At 39.1% G+C, this 22,947-nt stretch overlaps 1 protein-coding gene across 9 annotated transcripts in view; it reads right to left on the reverse strand.

Annotated features, from left to right (window-relative positions):
* The window catches only part of SUGP2 (SURP and G-patch domain containing 2), a 24,748-nt gene continuing 1,801 nt past the window's right edge, over positions 1-22,947 (reverse strand). For 3 of the 9 annotated variants that reach the window (XM_040589542.1, XM_040589549.1, XM_040589543.1), the window contains exons 3-12: positions 21,132-22,814; positions 20,074-20,191; positions 18,861-19,369; positions 18,561-18,672; positions 17,237-17,757; positions 16,205-16,269; positions 15,389-15,525; positions 2,223-2,304; positions 1,949-2,047; positions 1-174 (exon numbers count right to left, since the gene is read on the reverse strand). In XM_040589542.1, the coding sequence (XP_040445476.1) occupies positions 1-174; positions 1,949-2,047; positions 2,223-2,304; positions 15,389-15,525; positions 16,205-16,269; positions 17,237-17,757; positions 18,561-18,672; positions 18,861-19,369; positions 20,074-20,191; positions 21,132-22,814 (3,500 nt within the window). Of the gene's footprint in view, positions 175-1,948; positions 2,048-2,222; positions 2,305-2,642; positions 2,789-7,368; positions 11,879-12,069; positions 12,191-15,388; positions 15,526-16,204; positions 16,270-17,236; positions 17,758-18,560; positions 18,673-18,860; positions 19,370-20,073; positions 20,192-21,131; positions 22,815-22,947 lie in introns of those variants that run through there. The other 6 variants (XR_005827304.1, XM_040589544.1, XM_040589545.1 and 3 more) reach the window with 6 other exon arrangements.

The raw sequence follows: 22,947 nt of genomic DNA on the forward strand, positions 1-22,947 counted from the left end.
TTATCTAGGCCCGTGTATCCTGGTATAGTTTGAACCTCTCTTCAGTAGCACCAGTCTATCACCAATTGGATTTACAGATTTATCCATTAGAGGGTGATCTCTAACAAACTGCAAAATTTCGTCAGGCAAGTCAGAAGTATTATACCCAATACTCCGGGCAAAATTGTCAATGCACTAGGAACAAAACAAAACGCACATGATTACAACTGCTTTCACGTTTCACTAAGTTATATAAAAAAGGTGTATTTCCTTCTAAACATTTTGTGATTTCTACTTATCTTCAAAAGATAAAAATCATTATTTTCCTCACACTTTATGAACTAGCTAATAATCCCACATCTCTGGAGGAGCAGAACTGTAAGCAAGGCAGTTTTTCTAGGAACCTTTGTATGATGGCATGAGAATGCATATATCTCTTTGCTGATTGACCTAATAATTTGTTACCAAAAAAGATAATCTAGAGGTTCTCCTTTAATTATAACAAGTAAATTCATATTTACAGCACCAGGACGTGGAACTGGCACTTCTCCCCTGTACACCATCCACTTAACAGGGGCATGTTCCAGAGTTACTGGTCCTTTGTAGCTTCCTTTGGGGAAGACTTCCTGAATATTTTCCATATTGTATGCAGAAAGAGCTGATATGTCTTATCTTCCACTTAGAAGAAAAAAAAACAAACCCAAACCACAAAACAAGTTTTATTGGCTCTTATAAGGAATACTGTAAAATAACCCAATCTCCACAGTGCACACTGCTGCTATCTTTTTCAGGATTACCCAAAAGATCCCTAACACTAAAAATACTTCTCTGTTGCTGTTTTCATGATTCACTAAGAAGATAATAAAACAAAGACACTCATAAAAGATGGTATTAAGTATGGTTTTGTTAAAAATCAAGAACCTCTCTCAAATAAATCAAAGCAAATTAAGAGAATGAGGATCATTTGACCACCTTTCTTGTAAACAGACAACTGAGGCCAAGTATTACACGGTAATCAACGTTTTGACAAGATTCTCCTCCCTTTGGCTCCACGCTTCTGACACAGACCATTAATCCCTTTAACTCAGCTTACTGAAAAACACAATACTCTTCCTCTTTGCCTCCATTTATAATGCTTTTCAAAATGATGACTGAAAATTTAGGCAGACTTTTAGGATCGGATACTGTTGTGATTTCAGTTCTACCAGTGAATACAAAGAATAAGGCTCTTTGCCACACCCAAAGGAATACATATTCTACAAATTCCTATCCTAGGACACACTGAACCCAATCTGCCGTAACCAGAAATAAAACTCACATAAACTCCAGTGGATACAAAGTGACAGGTAAGTAGGTGGCAGCAGGTTAAGCTGCACAGTGTTGACTGTGCTGCATCCTGGTAATTCTGATGCTTTTATAAAACATGAGAATTACCTATTCACAGCTACTTTGTCACTGGTATTTTTTGACATGCAAAGTTTTGATACACTTTGTCTTGTTCTTCTTCATTAATCAGAGCATTAAGAAAAAGCTAGTTAACCCTAAAACTTCTAAGGTATCAGACTGGAGTTGTGTTTTCATTTTCACAGAACATTATATTAGACAAACAGGCCATGGCAGATACTTCTTTTGCAACAGGAGAATAATTCTGCACCTTGAAATGTCAGCTATTTCCTTTAGTGCTCTAAAGACCGGAAGAATCCAGGGCTTTGTGTGTGTAATTATATAATTTTATATTTAATTAGTTTTAATTGCCCCACCATCCGACTAGAGAAAACATAACTCTAAAAACTTGGCTTAGCAGGTTTTGGTTAGTTTTTAATTGAAGGCTTTGGCCCAGGAACCAAAAACATTCTGTTTTAGATGATAATGTTTGCTCAGTTGGATCAAGCTGTACGAAAAACAAATGTGGTCCATTAAAACATGCAGCGTAATTTATACAGTAAAATCTGTATTCAGACATAATTACCATATGATCACAAGTTGGGTGATATGCATTGGTTCCACAAACATATAAGTTAGAGTCATTTATCTTATGGAGGAAGAGTATGTAGTTCTGGCATTTTATCTAAAATAGAAAATAAAAGTAAAATTTACATAGTGTAGTGGATTGCATCTGAAAATTTCCTGGTACCTCAGCAGCAAACAAACAAATCCAACAGACATAAATGAACTTGCTTTTACTTTGTTTATTAAAAAGAAGCTTGATACTGTAGCCATTTTCATTTTAGTAAATAACTTACAGGGGAAAACAGAAGTTCCAATCTTGTCCTTTCCTCTATGAACACATTCCAGTTGTCTTTCCTGTGTAGCAAACCAGTATTCCTAAAAGCCAAAAATACATGTAAGGTGGTATATCACAATTTTTTGCACCCCCACCCCCAAATTATGTATAAAAAAGTCCCTAAATAATCCTAACTTTGAACCTACTGGGGTAAATAAGCATGTTTCTACATATCTCCATAACATGCAAGGCATAATAAATAACCTGAAGAGAGGTACTGCTCTGCTAAAAAAGAAGATTCTGTGATAAAGTTTCAAGCCTTGAAATAGTAATACTTTTATACATTTAAAACCAGAACATTAAGTCCAAATTAAGAAAACCACAAGCAAAGTATTTTTTTAAAGAAGGTATGGGGAAAAAAAGAAACATTTTAATTTACCCTAGCTATTTCTCTAGAAATATTATTCAAGTCAAGAGCAAATACTGCATCTCTGCCTCCAACAAATAAGGTGTTAGTTTCTTTATTCACAAGAAGAGTGGAAACATTGGATAATGATTCTTTCATAAAAGTGTTTATACTTCCAGCTGCAAAACACAGAATATAAGTTATTTTTAAAATATTTATCACTAGAATCACAGTGTTACATAATAAAAATTCCAGATTGCAAACAAATTGTAACAGAACAAAGGTAAAAGCTTGTACACATTTTCAGAACATTTTCTAAATAATACATAAGTATTTGAATAAATGCATAGGTATTCTTCTCCCAATTTATTACAGGAAACTAAACAAAGCTATTATTATTATTTCCTATAAACCAGAACCTCCAGCTACAGCAATTACTGTTCAGGCATTCCTCACTGTCATTTGGATGAGTGCATCCACAACATTTGAGGTGAAACAGTCCATAGCATTCTTTCTGTGCCTAATAAAAAATAAACTCCCAACACTGTGCTGTGTTTCTGCTTGTAAAATTCCTATTTTTCACTTACTTTGGTATTTTACTGTTTTTCTGTGAAGGAGTTCCCAACAGATGCTTTTGTCTCTTTTATTAATTGCAAAACAAGATAAAGGACAACCTCAGTGCTGCCCATTTTCAGAGATTCAACTAGAAATAAATTCCTCCCAGATTTTATTCCTTGCCATTAAATAACTACTGGCAGCAATTTCTTTACAGTACTTGAAAGTATCCTGTGAAGGCCCTCCAAACTAAGTTTCTGTAGTCTTCAAATGTTTTCTGAAACTTGTCAAAACCTCTTTCATTTTCCATTCAGTTAACCACTTCCAGCCATCCTAAAAATTAAAAGCAGTTTAAGTTCATTGTAATATTTGATAAGATAGGTAATATTTGGTATTCACGGTAGTATTTTTGTAAGAGTTGTACCCATGCCCTTTTACAAGACTTTGTAGCTATTACCTATATTTATACTAATTAGAAGTAAGACACTATGACGGCAATTCCAAGCTATTACCAGCAAAACAAGCTTTCTGCTAAGTCTGCGATTCTCATTTGCAAGCAGTGATGTTTCAGATTTTCTGCAGGGTCACTAAGCACTATTTCACAAACAGTAAGAACAACTGGGAACATTTGCAGCAGTCAGCTATTTTAAGTATTTAAGAAACACCATAGCTAAACCCACTTTATTTACAGTAATTCACCAGGTTTTAGATATATGTTATATAAAAATAATATATATACATATTAAATCAACCATGTTAGGAAAGAAGAACTTCCATTAAGTTAATTAGAATCAGTTACTCTTACTCTTGGAATATTGGCAGTCCATCTAAATGAGCATGCCCTCCAGCCAATGCTAGAAAACTTAACAAAATTAAAGCTAGGTAGTTGTCATCTGCAATTACAGAAACCACAAAGCCAGATTCCAAATCTGCTTTCATAAAGAAGGGAATCTCTGCTCTTTCTGCACTTTCATCTGTAGGGAAAAGCCCACAGCTGAGGAAAGCATTTGCATAAGCCAAGTAAAATAGTGTTTGGGTTAGAATACTTTTAAATTACTAAATCAGGTTGGAAACTTCAGAAAACTATTAAGTAACTTGTTAGCCCCTGTACTGCAACCCAGGGTGTGAGTCTGTACAAACAGATGTTGCCCATGTGCCAAGACACTTTCTTGGCCAAGAGCACCTATACCCTAGGATGTATGACATTTGAGAACAGACTGTTTTGTTTTATACTCTTCTGTGACCAGCTCTGTTCACAGCATCTGGGACCACTGGCCCTGGCAACAACAGACACCAGGAGTTTGCAGCTATTCTGTCCCATCACATCTTTATTTCAGTGGACAAATCTTAATTCTGACCCTGGATTCCCACTGCACATTTTGCTTTAACCCATCTCCTGACAGGTGCTTTGGACTGCGCATGTGGTGCAGTGGAACAGAGGCAGCCCAGGCCTGAGGGACAGGAGGCATGCCCCTCACTCATGGCCCCAGGCTCCCGAAACGGCATCCCAACCCAGCATCACTCCCCTGAGCCCCCTCACCCCTCGGGGGGCAGCCCCCACACCCCCCCCCCCAGGACCCCACCAACCAACACCGCCGTGCCCCAGCCCGGCCACCAGCCCCACTCCCCTCAGCCCAAGCACTCTCAAAATGGTGGCGCTGCCCCAGCCCCACTCCCCTCAGCCCACACACCCTCAAAATGGTGGCGCCTCCCTCAGCCCCAGGGTAGCACGTGGTGCTGCCCACCAGGGCACGAAGGCCCTGCAGATACGGTGGAGCCACCCCGGGGCAGCGGGACAAAGACAACTCTGGTCCCTCCACCCCGGGGCAGCGGGACAAAGACAACTCTGGTCCCGAGGGCAATGCCCCAGACTTTCCCCTGCCGGGGATGCCAGAAGCGGAGCCACGCACACCCCTGGGGGAAGGACCATTCGGTGCCGGAGACTGGTGGGAGAGATGGGTGCTGTGAAACCCAGGTACCGATCTCCCCAGACTAGGGGCTGTGTTGAGATCTGAGGGGAAATGGGCACAAACACATTCTCCTTGTTTCATAGTAAAGTTTGTCACACCTGCTACCTGAGGGGAAATGGGTACAAAAATTCTTGTTTCACAGGAAAGCCAGTCTCACCTGCTAACTGAGAGGAAATGGGTACAAAATGTCTCCTCTTTCATAGTAAAGCCCATCTCAGTCGCTACCTGAGGGGAAATGGGTACAAAAATTCTCGTTTATAGTAAAGCCCGTCTCACCCGCTACCTGAGGGGAAATGGGTACAAAAATTCTCCTCATTTCATAGTAAAGTCTGTCACACTTGCTACGTGAGGGGAAATGGGTACAAAAATTCTTGTTTCATAGTAAAACCCGTCTCACCCGCTACCTGAGGGGAAATGGGTACAAAATTTCTTGTTTCACAGTAAAGCCAGTCTCACTCGCTACCTGAGGGGAAATGGGTACAAAAATTCTCCTCATTTCATAGTAAAGTCTGTCACACTTGCTACGTGAGGGGAAATGGGTACAAAAATTCTCGCTTCATAGTAAGGCCCATCTCACCCACTGCCTGAGGGGAAATGGGCACAAACACATTCTCCTTGTTTATAGTAAAGTCTGTCACACCTGAGGGGAAATGGGTACAAAAATTCTTGTTTCATAGGAAAGCCAGTCTTGCCCGCTGCCTGAGGGCAAATGGGTACAAAAATTCTCGTTTATAGTAAAGCCCGTCTCACCCACTACCTGAGGGGAAATGGGTACAAAAATCCTTGTTTCACAGTAAAGCCAGTCTCACCTGCTGAGGGGAAATGGTTACAAAAATTCTGCTTTATAGTAAAGCCCGTCTCACCCGCTGAGGGGAAATGGGCACAAACACATTCTCCTTAGTTCACAGTAAAGTCTGTCACACCCGTTACCTGAGGGGAAATGGGTACAAAGATTGTTTCATAGTAAAACCAGTCTCACCTGCTAACTAAGGGGAAATGGGTACAAAAATTCTGCTCTTTCATAGTAAAGCCCGTCTTACCCACTACCTGAGGGGAAATGGGCACAAACACATTCTCCTCGTTTATAGTAGTCTGCCACACCCGCTACCTGAGGGGAAATGGGTACAAAAATTCTTGTTTCGTAGGAAAGCCAGTCTTGCCTGCTACTTGAAGGCAAGTGAGTACAAAAACTCTCCTCCTTCATAATAAAGCCCGTCTCACCCGCTACCTGAGAGGAAATAGGTATAAAATTTCTTGTTTCACGTTAGAGCCAGTCTCACTTGCTGAGGGGAAATGGGTACAAAAATTCTGCTTTATAGTAACGTCTGTCACACCCACTACCTAAAGGCAAATGGGTACAAAAATTGTCATTTCATAGTAAAGCCCATCTCACCTGCTACCTGAGGGGAAATGGGCACAAACCCATTCTCATGTCATGGTAAAGGCCGCCTCACCCGCTACATGTCCTAGCATTTGTCTCCTCTCTAGGTCACAGTGGCGGGACCAGCACAGGGAAGCTGCTGCCGGTGTTCGTCAGGAACGCTGGCTTTCTTGTGTCAAATGACACCCCTAAACAATGGACCATCTTTGTTGTTTATGTTTTTTGTGATTTAGGGGAAATGCATGTAAATTACACAGGCATGTGGGTGACAACTGATCTGCATCCTCTTAGGGACTTAAATTTAACAACCTGGATTGAACAGTAAAATAAACGAAGGGTTTTTCTGCTCGGTGTATGCAACAAATGGGAACTCTGCAGAACTCCCCTCCACTAACCTTCCTCCTGCTGACATCAGTAGGTAACACACAGTAACTGGTAAGGCATCAAATAAATCCAGAAGTTACAGATTCTCTTTACATTTTTGTGTTGTGTGACCTCTTAATGGTCTCCCATTTTAGACTGTTTTTCAGAATTCTTATTTCTCATCCAGTAATAGTTCCGGTTTCTGAAATAGGTCTTGTAAACTGTTCAAAGATAGAACTTTTGTTAACCCCATGAATCAAACAGTCTACAGTGAACCTCTGCCAAAGGGGCAGCTGTTTTAAAAATTGGATTTTATTGCTTTGTGTTCACTGTTTTACTATTGCTTTATTACCTAGCGGCAGGATATGAAATACGATTTCCCCTTCAAAGCAAAGTCTTGCCTAGGAAATAATTTTCAAGGAAATTAGCACAACCTTCTAATGACATGAATTAGGCACAAAAAGCTGAAGAGAACACAGTGTGCTACCACTTTCTTAAACAGCAGTAACTTTATTGCCCACAGATAATGCAAACATTTTCCACACTTGCTGAAATTCAGCAAGTTACCTACTTAACAAGGTTCACAAAAACTATTTATTTCAGAAGTACCCTATTGTTCTTTTGAGCATATTCTCATTTAAGGTGTTTATTATTGCTCAAATCTACAGTCTGGTTGTGATTGGCCACTCAGTCGTGAGATATGCAGACTTAAAGATCATACAGGACTTTCAGGAATTCGTTTTTAATTAGAAAATACACCTGCCTATAGGATAGAAAACAATCCAAAATAACAATATTTGAATTTCTGAGTCCAGACTTTCTTTGGGCACAATACATCAGGATTAACTTTAAACCAGAATGGAGTATCAATAGAAAAAAATACTGTACATTGACTTTGAGAAATAACATCTCAGCACAGATTTAAGTGTTCACACTAAGGATGCTATAGTGTCTTCTAAAAAACCCAAAAAATAAATAGGAAAAACGTCATTGGTATTACACCAAAGAAAAGTTTTGAAGGAAAAAAAATGGAAACATCTCTATTAGTCCAACACAATTACTCCAAACAGTATATTATTGACTGTAGTTCTCTTACTCTGTTAGGGCACCTCCCCCAAAATGGGGATCTCCTCATTTCTCTCCAACGAGAGCAAATGTCCTTTCTTCTAGAACCAGGTCCTTAAGTATCGTAAATTTTTGAAGGAAAAGGAGGAAAAAGGTGTAGCCAGGGCTTGGACTTGCCTCTGTAAAACTTTTCCTAGCTGTCAATGTCAAAAGCAAGGGACAGGAGACCTGGCTGGTATCTTTCACAAACAAACACTCTCACTTTACCTCTGGATGGAAGGCAGCTGCACAAGTGTTAAATTTCAGTTTGTTGCAATTTCCCTCCTCATATCCTGTCTAAAAAAGGAATTTGAATTTAAAGGCAACAGTAAACCACACACATATGTAAAGAGAAAGTTTTGCTGTTCTAGTCAGTACACCAAGAAAATCAGAGACAACTAATTCCTGGGATACGGGAATAAAGGGTAAAATTCTTGCTTTCTGACTGGGGCACAACGGTTTTGACGTTCATGTGGAAAGTAACACTGTCGTGTATGGATTTAATGCACTAGAAGCCACATGAAGAAGTAACTAAGAAATGATTTAGTGGGTATTCTCAACAGAGACATTTAGCAGCACAGAAACAGAGGGACCTTCCTTCCCTCACACACTATAAAATCCTGCTTTACACTAATATAACACTGCGTAATCTCAATTCCACTTGTTAGTGCCATAATGATGCATATCTCTTACAAATGGCCAATTTCACAAGCAAAACATTTAAACCAGAAATTGTTTAGTTCTACATTTATTGCAGATATTAAAAGATTAACAATGCTAACATGTTTACTTACACTAAAAAGAAATGTCAGTTATCCAATAACATAAACATCTTATTGTTACTAGCTTAGCACTACTGCCAATTTGCACGGAACAGAAACTAGCAAATTGCTCTACAAGATTAATGGCAAAAAACAACCAAAAGACAGTAGACACACCACTGAAGTTAGTTAAAATGTTCACTGAAGCTTGCAGTCTTCATGGAAGAGAGCCTGGAACTAAAATAACAGAAAAGAAGCTAGTAAACTTTAAACAAGGCAATGTATCTGCATAACAAATGTTTCACATGTACAAGTATTTAAAATTTTCAAATCAGAGCTGCCTGCAAAAGCAGGTCAAAATAAAAGGAAATTCCTTTTGCAAAAGGAGTGTAAGGTCATCTCTTGGTAAAACAAGATAAAGTGGCAAACAGTTACCCACTTGAGAGCAACACTGGAATCTCAGCACCAGTACTGCTCTGCTGATATCTTGTCCAAAATTAAAGTTTGGCACAAGAAAGACAGACCATACTACAGTCATCCAGGGTAGCAGATTAAGATTTTCCCAATGTTCACCTTTATTCTCAAGACAGCATTATACTCTAAATTGAATTGCACTCAGGAAGGACGGTACCATTTTCCAATCTGGGTACCAACAATTCTCCCAGATCGGGCGAGCAGGTGTTTAGCAAATGCACCCCGAATGGTACTAGGCCCAAAAAACACCGGTTAAATCAGAGCAGCACAGAATGCTGATCTGGGTCCGAGAGAGTGGATTTCAACCTAGTGTGAAACTCCACTTTGCCTTGTGCCTTTCTGCAAATAGCGTATCATATGATCAAGAATCCTTGCAAAATGTAAATGTGAAAGAAGAGGTGAACTAGAAGTTTGCAGGGAAATAAAAATGGTGAACAGCAGCTTCATCACTGAAACTAAAAGAAAAGCTACACCCTTTTGAGTGGGTCTGAGAAATATATCAGAGGCCAACAGTATTGGTTCCAGAGTGCCATTCTAAAACAGACTGGGATTGATAGATCTCCTTTTCAAAAGGCTTGAGGTTTCACACTGTGTAACTGCTAATTAGGCACAGGAAAGAAAGAGGGGCAGCGAAGAATACACTCAAATAGGAACTTAACAGGTAAGCATACACTGCCACGCACTGTAATTGATGATCTTTCAAGTAGCCTGTGGTCCAAAATGTTTAAGGATTTTAAGCATCTCCAAGTAAAGCCTATGAGAAATGTCTGGGCTATCAGATGTCCTTAATCAAGTCTGACAACCAGATAAACTTGTTTGTCTATAGCCTTCATGCTTCAACTTCTTGTAATGTAAAGGTGAAGACACATGTGATGTTTATGGAAAAACAGAACTACTGGTGTAATTTTCTATACCTGCCATCGTGGTTTTATTTGGTGATTATGTGCTTCAAGGCAAGTAAAACACAAAATCACAAAAAAGTGATCAGAAAATTACACCACGACATGATTTTGTTTCTTACAGTTTCAAAGACCCATACAGTAAAGAAAAAAAATTGCATTCATAAACTAAAACTGATCGTTACAAGCAAGGAAAAGTTTGTTGCTATAGAATGAAAATGAAGACACTCCCTTTCAACCAGCAGGGGTTTTAAGGGAGAAAGAATATAATTTTGTTCTTTAAACAGCAGGCACAGGCAAGTTGATAACTGAAGAACACACTTTCTTGCATAATTGTCAGTTAGGAACTTGAGATGCTGCCACATTACTGTGGGGTGCTATTAGTGGTGTACTACAAGCTCTTTGCTCTACAAAGAAGCATGGTGCAGGATGGAAACATCAGCAAGACAGCACTCACTGCTAGTAAGCAGAACATGCGTCAGCTCAAGATCAGCTCTTTAAAAAGAACTTCAGTGAAGTAGGTTTTGGTACTGTAACATTCAAGTGAAGACTTTTGACTAGTTTTAGAAAGATAACGATGGAGAATGAGTACACTAAAAAGTGTGATATTAAATTCTGTCACTTTCGGTAATCCAATCACAGATCCCTTATTAATGTGCAAGTCAGAAAAAGATGAATGTTTATTTGTGGTAACACTACTAAATCTTTCATGTCTTCAGAGCTGCTTCACCAAGCAGTTAGGCAATGCTTTTTGTTGAAGTACAGTAGATGAATCCAGTCTTCTCTTTCATTAAGTTCTGGAATAGTCCCTTAAAAGTACAAGCTTTTTGTCTCGTTTCTTGGGATTTTTCAATAAAAGACCTTCTGCAAAGCAAGTATTTAATAGAAACAGAAATGACTCTCTAAACTGATGGTCTTATAAAACTGATGATCCACTTCCAGATGACTTCTGAATATCTGACTTCCAAGTGTTTTCTTCAGTATTTTCTGCAGACACGTGAATTGCACCTGGTCATGGCTTGAACTTCATTGAGAAGAAAAGAAATTACTCAAGAATTTGTTGGAGAAGAGCTGCAAATTTGTGTAAAACCAAAAAGTACACTGAAAAGTATGTACTACTTGTTCATTACAATGAAAAACCTTAGCAGCCGAGGTTTTCAAGGAAGAGTTTAGTGTTCTCAGACTTGGATGAACTCAGTTATTCATCCTACACTTAAAAGTTTAGAATCCTATACAAAATAAGCATGCAGGCAGTGACTCTTCGTCAAATTGACATGTGGAGGAAAGGAAACTGCTTTATGCAGACTCCAGAAGTAGATCAGAAGATCAGCCCATCGACAACATGTAGTATAATAAAAATCTGGACTGCCTTGCAAGAAGATCTGAATTTGAGAAGATTCTTGGTTTCAGAAAGGATCAGAGCCAAACCAGGCTAGTCACATTTTTCATGTTGCTTATTCCGTTTTTGGGTAAGCCATCTCATCACAAAACAGGCAAACTTGGCCAAAAAGAGAGGTAAACAGGCACTTCCGAGAACAAAATCAGTTGTTTCTTCCTCAGAAGATGACATCCAAGTTGTTAGCTTGCACAATTAAATACAAGACTAACTTTAATCTTGGAAAATGTTTTAATACATTAGTATTCAAGTCCACTACTATAGAACAAAATGTTCTTCATACTGGCATACTCTGCCGAAGATCTTTCACACAGCAGCCTTTGCATATCCGTGCACTTTCTAGCGAGCGAGTCTCTTATGTCAAACCTAGAAAGTAAGATTGGGGGTAATTCAGCAGTTCAGAGCAGTTCAACGTAGGTCTGGATTTTCATGAAATGTTAAGAAGCCAGATATACTCATGGAAACAGTACTATTTTCTTGGTAAAGGAAGACTTAAAAAGCCCTGGTATTTTAATGTTTGCAGGAATTCATAAACCAGACGTGTCCATTGCACATACCTATTTACTTGCTCTTTTCTGCCTGTACATTTGTATCATTCTTTGACGGAAAACATCAAATGCATCTTCTTTATTTTCTTCCCCTGCAACACCCAAGCCCTCCCCTGCAGAGGTAGCACCCCTAGGGAGTAAAATGAATAGTTAGAACACTCTGTTTCTGTTACATTTGACAATGTGCAGAAGAGATCTAAACAATAGCTTCCAACATAGACACAATTCAAGTGGAAAGGAATTCTGCTGCTTTTGGGGGAGAAGGGGAGCAAAGGCTTGGTATCTGGCATACCAGATCAACCATAAAACAATTCCCACCTCCCATTACACATGCAAATACCCACCAGAAGAAAATGCTCCTGTGATATTAAGGGAGCAGTGAAGATACAGTCATCTGACAGATAAAATTCTTACATGAACTTTAACCACTTCATTCATGGCAGATAGGATCCTCTGTCAAAAGATGGCAAAAACTGCCTCATTTCTTAAATTTCAAAAATTATAGAAGCCAGAAACTTCAAGGAATGAGTAGGAAACACCATGTAACTCTGGATAAAAGATAAATTTTTTACCAAGGGAACACAATGCTGCTTGATTAAAACTTCTAGCACCCAAAGCAAGCTGAAGTCTGTAGGACACACACTATAGACAAAACCTGGAGCTTCTGCTCCTCCAAGAAAAATGAGTCATTAACTCATGTCTTCATCCAAACAAGCCAATAGAAGCAGACAGGCCTCAACAATATCAAAACAACTTTCTGGCCTGGAAGTAGATGGAGAGGATGACCCACAAGAATGCAGAGACATAAATAATTAAAAACCATCTCTTTCTCCAGGCTATGTGCATAGAACATAGACACTACAAAGCTAAGATTAATGAAACTTCTGCCACAGGAATGATCCTCTGTGCCAGTTTTATCCTCCAGGTCAGTTACGTTAGTATTATCTATTAAAGATTTCATTACATGAAGTACAAAATTTTTTTAGATTGCACCACATACTGAAATTGGGATTGCTATGCTATCAGGGTGAAATTTGAGGACCTAGAGTACAACAAAGAAAAATTATTCTTATCCAATTTCTGTAATGATAGGTCCACTTAAGCCAAGTAGCTTGTTGTGCAATTCTGAAGTAGCATTCACAGACTCTAAAAAGCAAATTCAACTTTACAGTCCACAGCAGAAATGGTGCTGTTTTCCAAAGACCTCCCAAACCTTTGCTTTTTTCCATCTTTTATAGTATGACCTGTTTGAAGCAGACTCTCTTCACTTGCTGTTTTCGTTACACAACAGTATGTTTTTTCTATTTACACCATAGTTTCTCTTCTAGATTACTTTCAGAATAAAAAACCCAATCAAAGACATGAGATTACTCAGAGGAGGGTCTGTCCCATACAACGTTCTGCCTTTGAGTGTGGGCTAGGTTTTTTGGGTTTTTTAAGCACTTTTTGAACGGTAAAATTGGTCAGACTCATAGCTGTGACAAATTAGTTCTCAAGACAGAGAACAGCTCAGAAGACTAACATGAATCTCCATTTAAAATTTCTGGACCCATCATTTCCAGAGTTGTCACCATGCAATTCACGTATTTTTTACAGTAACATAAATAAAAATCTCAAACCTGCAAATATGACTTGCTCTCACGCCAAAGACAAGTTTTAAGCTTTCCTAACAAAAAAGGGTCTCAAGTTTCTTTGTGTAACAACTGATGTGCCTGAATACATCAGTTTTCACCATCAGTGTTAGATAATGATCAAGGTATGCTCTACACTGGAACTGGAGTGTCTCCAATTATTAATCCATCCCCTTTTGCTCAGAGAATGAGATTAGACAGCATGTGGACTTTTAAACAAGTCATCAATAGAAGAGTTGGTAGTTTTCAAAAGGGGAGGAAAGAGTAGAGGCTACAGATTACTAAAAAAAAACACCCTGCAGTATCAAAGCAACTAACAAGAGAAAGCAAAATGTTAAATTGCACTGGTTTCATCCTGAGATTGTTGCAAAGTATTGTCCAAAGAACACCTTTGATGGGAAAGTAAAGAAGTGCACACTGTGAAAATAATAATGGAGTTCTCTCTACGTTACAGAAAAGGTCAACAAGTTTTTGTAAGAGGTACAGAAAGCAGTTCTTCACTACTCTTTGCAGGTGTCTTTACAAAAGTGACACAGCAATGGACTCAAGCTGAAAAAACTATATTACCACATATTAAAAACGCAGTTATTTGGCCAGAAACTATAGAATGTGGCAGGCCAAGTGTCAGATCAGATATAATTAAATAGCTCATGATCAGCTGTGCAGCAAAAGTTGTGCCAGGAGCTACAGAAACCAAAAAATTACTCATATATTTGGTCTCAGTAAGTTTTGGGGTTAAGAACCAAGATTCTAATGCAAGAGAGCTACAGGTGAGGTAAGTTGCTTTCTCATCCATTTGCTGCTGAAGAAGGAAATATAGAAAATACAGTGATGGCCACCGGATCACAGGGAGCACTAACAAAAAAAGAAAGCAAACAACCAGAAGTATCCCACCAACTAAAATGACCAGTACTGTCCGAGACTTGAAGAGAACAAGGAAATCCCTGGAAAAAGAAGACTGTTAAACCACAGACTACAAGTGTGGACTAGAAAGCTTGTTATATGGGTTCAGAGACGAATAAATGGTTTCTGCCTCCTTATGAGGGAGGGAGTTAAAGGAGGTAGTATCCAGTCTCTGTGCTGGCAGCAGTGGACACCGGATACAGCAACTTTAAAATACAAAATGAAGTTTCAAAACCAAAACTATATTTTAAAGGAAAAAACACACTTACCTTCTGGCAGATGCACTTACCTCTTTCAGTATGCAATGGAATGAATCACATAATTAAGAGTGAAAATAAATTTGTTGCCTAAACCTAGGATACTGTGTACGGCGTTCTCAAAGTCTATTTATATAATATGTACCTGGTGTGGTAGCAAGGAGATTCCCAGGATAATACTATGTGTTAGGTTTTTTTAAACCTAAATACACCAAACAACAAAAACCACCTCCTGAAGAACAGGGGCACCCATATATCTTTATATATATTTATATCTACACCATTCATGCTGCAGCCTTCAGTGATGTCAAACTGGATGGCAAGAAACAGCCACCTTCCACAGCAGACTGCCCAGCTTGGCCAGAAAAATGCGTGAAGTCTCCACGCTCAATTTTGCTGAGGCCAGAGACCAACGTCAAGACGGAAACAAAACACGGAACTGGCCACATCTAGGTGGGTCAGATAAACACAGTGACTATTAGAATCCCAGCCTTTGCCACAGCTGTCAAATTTCTGTAGTGTGTTCCCATTACATACACTTTTACAGGCTCTCTGATTCCTTTTCCTCGTGTACCAAGGCCATGTCCTTCTTGCCAGCCCATCTTCTGAAGCATCTGGAAACCCACATTCCTGTTTGTCAGTTTCTTGTGTGAAAATTCTAAATCTTTTGGTTTCTATGGTGAGGAAAAAACAGGAAAACAAAGGGGTTTTTTGTTATACAGGGAGATCATGTATTAAAAATCACTCAACCCCACGCACCACCCCCCAGCTAAGTGTGTTTGAATTTCTGGATACACAGAAATATCTTCTAAGCAGCACTTCATTAGCAACACAGAAAAAGTCTATCAAAGACTAAATACCTGACTTGTCAGGGTTTTTTTTTAAAAAAGTATGTATTTCAGGTTCTAAAACTGTTTAACTACATTATCACAATAGCAAAAACTACACCTTCATATTTTATAAGGCAGTTATGGTTTTTAATAACAAATATTGAATGATCTGATGACTGAATCCCTATTATAAATACAGAAGCAGTCAAGTAACATCGTAGTAATTTTGGACAATTACAACATATTTTCCAGACACTGATTTCTTTATTATTATTTTAAAATAGAATACAAGATTAACACACAACTTTTCAACAGTGCTCCAATCACAAAATGTTTAATTTTGACACAGGTAGTTAAAAGACAACAGGAGCCACAGCTCTCCTCAGATTTAGCCCAGTCTTTTTCAGGATCAGACTCTTCAGGTCTTAATTGGATTTTATGACAATGACACATTTTCAGAGGCTGTCTCTTGTAAAGACAGCTGATTCTCAGAATGCAATAGCAAACCAGAAGAGTTATTTACCTTCTTCTTCTTTGTAACTGGGCAACCACGAGGCCTATCATAAGCAATTCTGACAGGTTCATGCACTGCAAGTCAAATCAAAGACAAAATTCAGCTGTAAAGAAAAACAATTTTAATACAGAACTCCAAAAGCACATCTCAAGTGGGACTTTCAACTCAATGCCTTGGCCTAAAATCAGAAGCAACAAGAAAAGATCAGAATAAAATAAAATAAAAAAAAATAAAAAAAACAAATGGTAAGACTTTTTTTTCCCCCTCCACCACAGAAAAGGTAATTACTACATGCATGTGTTTAGTTTTGGACATATCATACCAGCAACACACTGATGGGTGGTATAGTGTAAGGACTTCAGATTTTTCATTTCCCTGAGCTTCTGTAACACTCTGATACAAAATTCCGACTGGACTTAAATGAGGTTATTGTATATCATTTTTTTGTGATATTGTATATCACAAATTACAACCTTCACCAATAAAAATCATTATGCAGAGAAAAGACATTTGTTAAAGTAGCTGCAGAGCACATATAATCAGTTTTAAGCTACTTATCTCTCAATTGTTAGAACATCATGACCTACTGCTGCTGTAGTCATACTGACAGGCCAATCCAAAGTCTAAATATATTTAGTCAAACACTCCAAATATATTCAGTGCTATACTTAAGTCTGTTAAACCTTCCATACAATGATAAAATAAACCCCGCAACAACTACTACCATGAGTTTTTTAAGCAGCAGAGAGGGTAACATTCACATATACTTAGAGAATATCTGAGGAATGATGTTTGATGCAAGAAAATAGTTCAGGAATGATGTTTATGCAAACTTTGCTATTGCGCTGCAGTGCAAAGACCGTTACACAATTTACTCAGATTCTCCTTTGTCAGTTGAATGAACCCTTAAAGAGAATATTTTGTTCATTTTTATATTAAAAATTTTAATTCTTTTAGTCAGTAAGTCAGTAACAAAGTACATAAAAATCAGGAATTCTGTACTTACTGACACCTACAAAATATCTTTGAAGTAACACTCACCTTTTGGTTCTTCTATGAGGCAAATCCTTTTAGATGCAGGAATCATACCAACTTTCAGAGACTTGCTGCTGATTCGTTTGCGAGGAAATAGGGCACCAGGAGCAGGAGTTGATGCCTGTGTCGACAGATTTGGTATACCACCATCAGATGAGGTGGCTAGCTGCATTTCACCTGTTGAAATTTCCTCTCCTGTTTTGGAAATCATTTCTTCAGCTAGGTTTTCCACACTTCTACCTGCTGACATGTCATCCTCTTCTCCCTCCTCTGCTTGCTCCATTTCCATTTCTTCCAAAGGCTGGGAGATATCCTCCTCAAACTCAGCTTCCTCCTCATTATCTTCTTCCTCCTCTTCTTCTTCATCCTCTTCCTCTTCTGAAATATCCAAATTTCTCTCTTCAGGTTTAGCACTTTCCCCAGTATCAGTTGCTTCTGACACAGCACTGAAGTTAATAGATGGACATAACTCATAGACTTTCATTCGGTAAAATTTGAAAGCAGAACTGTTACGATCCTGTAGAAACCTGAGCAAAAATTACAGTGAAAGTAACATCAGAATTTTTTTTTTTTTTAGCTAGATTAGAAATAAATATCTTTATTAATTTTAGAATGGCCATTCCAGGTGTTTTTGTAAAACTGCAGGATTTCCTGACAACATGTACTAGGAACACCAATCATTCTCAATTCTTACAGACTGCTTTTTACAACACAGTTTGAGAAGTCCTGATAAAGGATTCAGTACAATTATCTTCATTATATAGATGGAGAAACAAAGAACCTAGCTCTGGATGACCCAGAAGCAAACAGCAGACCCCAGAAGAGAATTTCGGGTCTTCCAAATTTGAGTCATGCAGTTTATGTGGAAATAGGTGTATTGATTCTGAGAGACAGAAGAGAGAACAGAGCTCCATTTTTGTTGGCATAGTATGACTAAAAGAGAAAAACCTGCTAATTTACACTGGAGCACTTAAAAAACCAACAAGATTGCAAATAGTTTGGCAGAACACTGTTTCAAGATGCAAGCTGATTACTTAGGATATGAAAAAAACAAAAAACCACCACGTATATCACCACCACATATATCAGTGCATGTACGCATTTGGGAGAAGTGTCTTTCTTTCTTGGGTATTTCAGATATTCACCATTAATGGAGGTGCTGAGCAGGACAACAGGCAGTATTGCTCAAAATCCTCTGTTCCTAAACACATTGAATAAAAGCATACATCTCAACAAACAATAAAAGGAAATACCTCCTTAGTAACTGTTTAGATGTATTTTGATTTTTCTTATCGGCCCATGTACAGAGATAAATGTGTGGGTTACTCACCAAAGGTCTGGGTTATCTGCACTGTTGTCTATGCTGAACTGCTCAATTTCTGGTCCTACCTGAGCAACAAACTTGGCAAGCTTCTCAGCAGTTTCCATTGTTTTAGCATCCACTGCAAGAAACAGAATGCTCGTCATCTACAGCTTCATACAAAATCTGCATTGCTGGAAGGTCAATACAGCTAAGAACTATCTTCTTTAGCAAAATAAATGATTTTAAAAATTTCCAGCAGAACATTCTATACAGTTCTTTTCTCATGTAATTTGCAATTGAAAAATCTAATGATGAATCTTCACTTACCGTCAGGAAACTGAGAGGACAATGGTGGGAAAAGTTCAGGCGGTGCTAATAAATCCTCGGAATCTGCCCTTTCTTCTGCTGGCAGAGAGACCTCTGAACTGGTAGCACATTGTGAGGATGAGGCTGTATCGAGGGAAGAGTTCTTCTCAGACAGGCTGGTTTCCGATACAGAAGGCTTTGACTGGACTGAACCTTGAAGATGCTTGTCTTGGTGCTTCAGCGCTGTACCAGCTGAAAGCACAGTCTGTGTCCCTATGGTTGCTCTCCTCACCCTCCTTCCTCGAATACCATGCTGTGTGAGAATTCCAAGCCTTTTTCTTTTAAATAGCCTTCTCTTAATACTTGCGACTTTCCTGGCATACAACATGGCCCTGACTGATTCTGTTGCAGATTCTTCTAGTGTTCTGCCCTCACCACCCGCTTCCTTTCCAGATGATGTCCGCCTTTGCATCTCTGATAACTTCAGTCTGTAATACTTGTATTCTAGACTATCTTCATCAGACAAGAACCTAAATAAAACCATATAAATAAAATGAAAGCCTAAGCTGAAAGCACCAACTAATCTCAAATTCTCAGATCAGAAACTCGGTAGCAATCGATCCTTTTTTCCAGGGGTATACATAAGTTGCTACATTAATGTTAGCCTGCACACATTCTTCTCAGAATAACAGCCATCTCCACTTCTAAAGCAGTAAGTAAAGTACGCCAAGCAAATAAATGATGGAGGGTTTTGACATAAATCATTTGTCTAGTAATTAATAAGCTACGCTGCAATTCACATGTGAGGACATACTGTCATATTAAAAGATCATTATGTTTGGAAGTGTCTCAGCTTTCCTTTTCCAACATTATTCCTAGAACGCAAGTTCCCTAAATCTGTTAACTTACTGTATGTTTATATCAACTACATGTGCTTACTATTTTCATCTCGTAAATGCAAATTGCTTTTAAGGTCTTGTATTTGGATTGACATAGAGTCATTATTGACAGATCAAAAGGAATGCGACCTATTAGACAAAAGAGAAGCAACAGGACTATTTCCAGGGATATCAGGAAGTATAATTAGCTTAGGAAACGTTTTCATAAAGTATGATTAAATATACAGTAGGCTTTGCTCTTACACCCATTGAATGAAATACCGAATTTAATTAAACCTATTCCAAATAACTTCATCAGAGAGTAGTGTTACAACATACCGTTCAAACACACCTACCAATATTCAGGACAGTTCTTTTGAGCATTTCTCTCTTTGGCAGACAAGGTTCCTGAAACAATGCTATTCACTAGCTGTTCAATTGTCTCTACAACTTTTCGATCAGCTCGCTGTGGGGCTGTAGGAAGAAACAAAAAGCAGTCATTGTATTATCCTCATCAACAGAGTATCAGTATGTTGCCTTTTTTATTCTTTGACACACTGACATTTGCAATTTTTCAACATATTAATACAAAATAGGCTGCACTTAATACTACAATAAATTAAGGAAACTTCAGAAACTCTGTTTTCTCAACTCAGCTTACATTCCAGAACAGTTTATAACGAGAAGCATCATGGTTTAAAAAACTTTGCCATCCTGGGCAACTTAAGCCATCCTTTAAAAGGCAATTCCTTATTGCACCAAAAGGATTTTGTGCAAAATAAGTCTACTTGAACACTGTTCTGAAGGGGCGAGTTCCAAATTATTAGCTGTTCAGTGTCAGTGCTGCAAGACCGCCCTGCAAAAGTATCTGAGGTTCAAGCAGGAAACACCTGAGCAGTACAGTAATGAGTAAGAATGCTTTAGAGGGTGAACTAGATGGCCTAATACAGTGGAGGAGACAGTATTCCTATGGATGGTAGTATATAAACAACTTGAAAGAAATATGCCTGCAATCTGATATAAGTGGTAATGGTAACATCTCCAACTTTGCTTATATGCAAATACTTACTCTGTGTGTGATGTAGCCAGTTACAGCTGTGGTGCTGGCCTCCCTACCTCGAAGTTGTGAAGCCAGAAGGTAGGGCAGCTGACGCAGCCAAGGGCACAAGGTGAAAATCCTAGTTTTAAAGTATAAGCACGTGCAGGAGAGGGGAGGAAGGAGACATGCTTTCATCCACAAAACTGAAAGCGATTGCTACAACAGATATATTTACTACCTGCCTCAGCACTGCTAGGGGTTTACATGGAATTCCCAGAGTTAGGAATTCCTGACCTAATGAAACCATAAAAATGAAGACAAAACACTAGCAACAATTAAAGTATATACTGCAAAGTGCCTTACAAGTTCACTCACTTTTAACTTTTGTGTCAGGAGAGGGTTTTTTAAGCTGTGCTGTGGACTCTGGCTCAGTTTTTTTCATCTGAATTGGATATCCACTCTTCTCCAACCAAGCCTTCAAGTTTTCAATGTACTCTCTTCCAAACAAAGTTGAATCATCAAAGTTTGGGAACAGTGTTGGTGCTGGAGCCATTTCCTGGAGCCCTACAGCTTCAAGTATTTTCTCTTGCCTGAAAACAGATGCTAGAGCAAAGGTCTGACCCAGAAGAGCTAAGGACTTACGACACAGAGAAACGGTGGTCTCAAAAGCACTTGCCATTTCTCTTGGATTACCAAACCCACTTGTCTTAATGCTCAACTCATACGCATTGCAGGCCATAAGCAGCGGTGTAACACCTTTCAGGAGGCGGTCCTGTAGCCTCATTATGTATTTATCAAAAGGTTTTATTATTTCAAAGAAGCAGTTCTTTGTTTTCACAGCACCTTTGTCCAATAGCATATTTAAAAACTCATTGTCCACTTTGGGAGTTTTCAGAGCAGCATGTTGTAAACTCTTGATAGTAAAGAAACAATAATCTCTGTGTTCTGGCTTTAAGGAGCATTTGAACGAAGCAAGCATTTTTGCACACGTTTCTGTCTCTAGCTCGAAGAGAGCTCCGAAGAGCCGGGAAAATTCTGCATCGTTTTTTATCGCATGAAACCCAGCCCATTTTATAATTTCTATTCCAAATGTTGAAAAAATGTCTGATTTATCCACAAGGTCAAAACTGAGATTTCTGAAAACATGCGCGGGCTTTGGGAGCCTGAGGATAGGTCTCTGGGTTGTTATAGTTGGCCTCTGATTAGGTCGCGGAGGCAACTTTTGATTAGGGCGCTGGACAGTCACTGGCCTCTGGTTTGGTCGTTCAGCAGCTTCTGGCATTTGATCAGGTTGCATCGCTGGCTTCTGATCAAGGCTCGGTTGCAGTTTTTTAGTGTTCCATTTCTTTAGGGGAGTTTTGATCTCTCCTTTGAATACTTTAGTTTTAATGGCACCCCTTGTAATACGCTTTCCTCGCAGAGCTCTTCCCCTGCCAATGCTGCCCCTCCGTATTGGGGGCCGGAACTCACTGTCAGCTTGAATTCCAAAGTCTACATCATACTCCTGATTTTCCATGTTGCCATACTCATCTTCCATGAGTCCCGGTGATCTAAAATCACCTAAAATATCTGAAGAACTAAAATCAGTTTCATGTGGTCCAGTGGATTCCCAAGAGTCAGGAGGGCCATAGTCCTGGTCATGAGAAGCCAGGCCCCCATACTCCCGGTCATGGGAAGCTGGGCGTCCGTATTCCCGATCATGGGAGGCTGGGCGCCCATACTCCCTATCGCGAGATGCTGGGCGCCCATACTCTCGATCATGTGAAGCAGGACGCCCATACTCCCGATCATGAGAAGCTGGATGCCCATACTCCCGGTCACGAGATGCTGGACGACCAAATTCCCGGTCACGAGACGCTGGGCGGCCGTACTGTTCATGGTAGTAGTTATCTTTCCTTATGAGAGGACTAGTAGATCTATAAGAAGGTCCTGGATAGTCATCTCTAGGGTCTTCAGTCCAGTCATCATGTGGATGGTGCTGGGCGTTGTCATGAGTGTATCTTCCATCATCATGAAAACTGTCTTCATATCTTGGTCTTGGGATTGGCCTTGAATGAGCTGCAATGATAAAAACATAAATACACCGAGGGATTGCAAGCGGTATTAAAAAAATTTTTAATAAACACATTTAAACACCTACAGGAGTCAACATATCAAAACTTCTGAAGAACAGTACACATCTCTAATTTTA

The sequence above is a fragment of the Falco naumanni genome, chromosome 4, assembly GCF_017639655.2.
Source record: "Falco naumanni isolate bFalNau1 chromosome 4, bFalNau1.pat, whole genome shotgun sequence".
Classification (NCBI taxonomy): Eukaryota; Metazoa; Chordata; class Aves; order Falconiformes; family Falconidae; genus Falco; species Falco naumanni.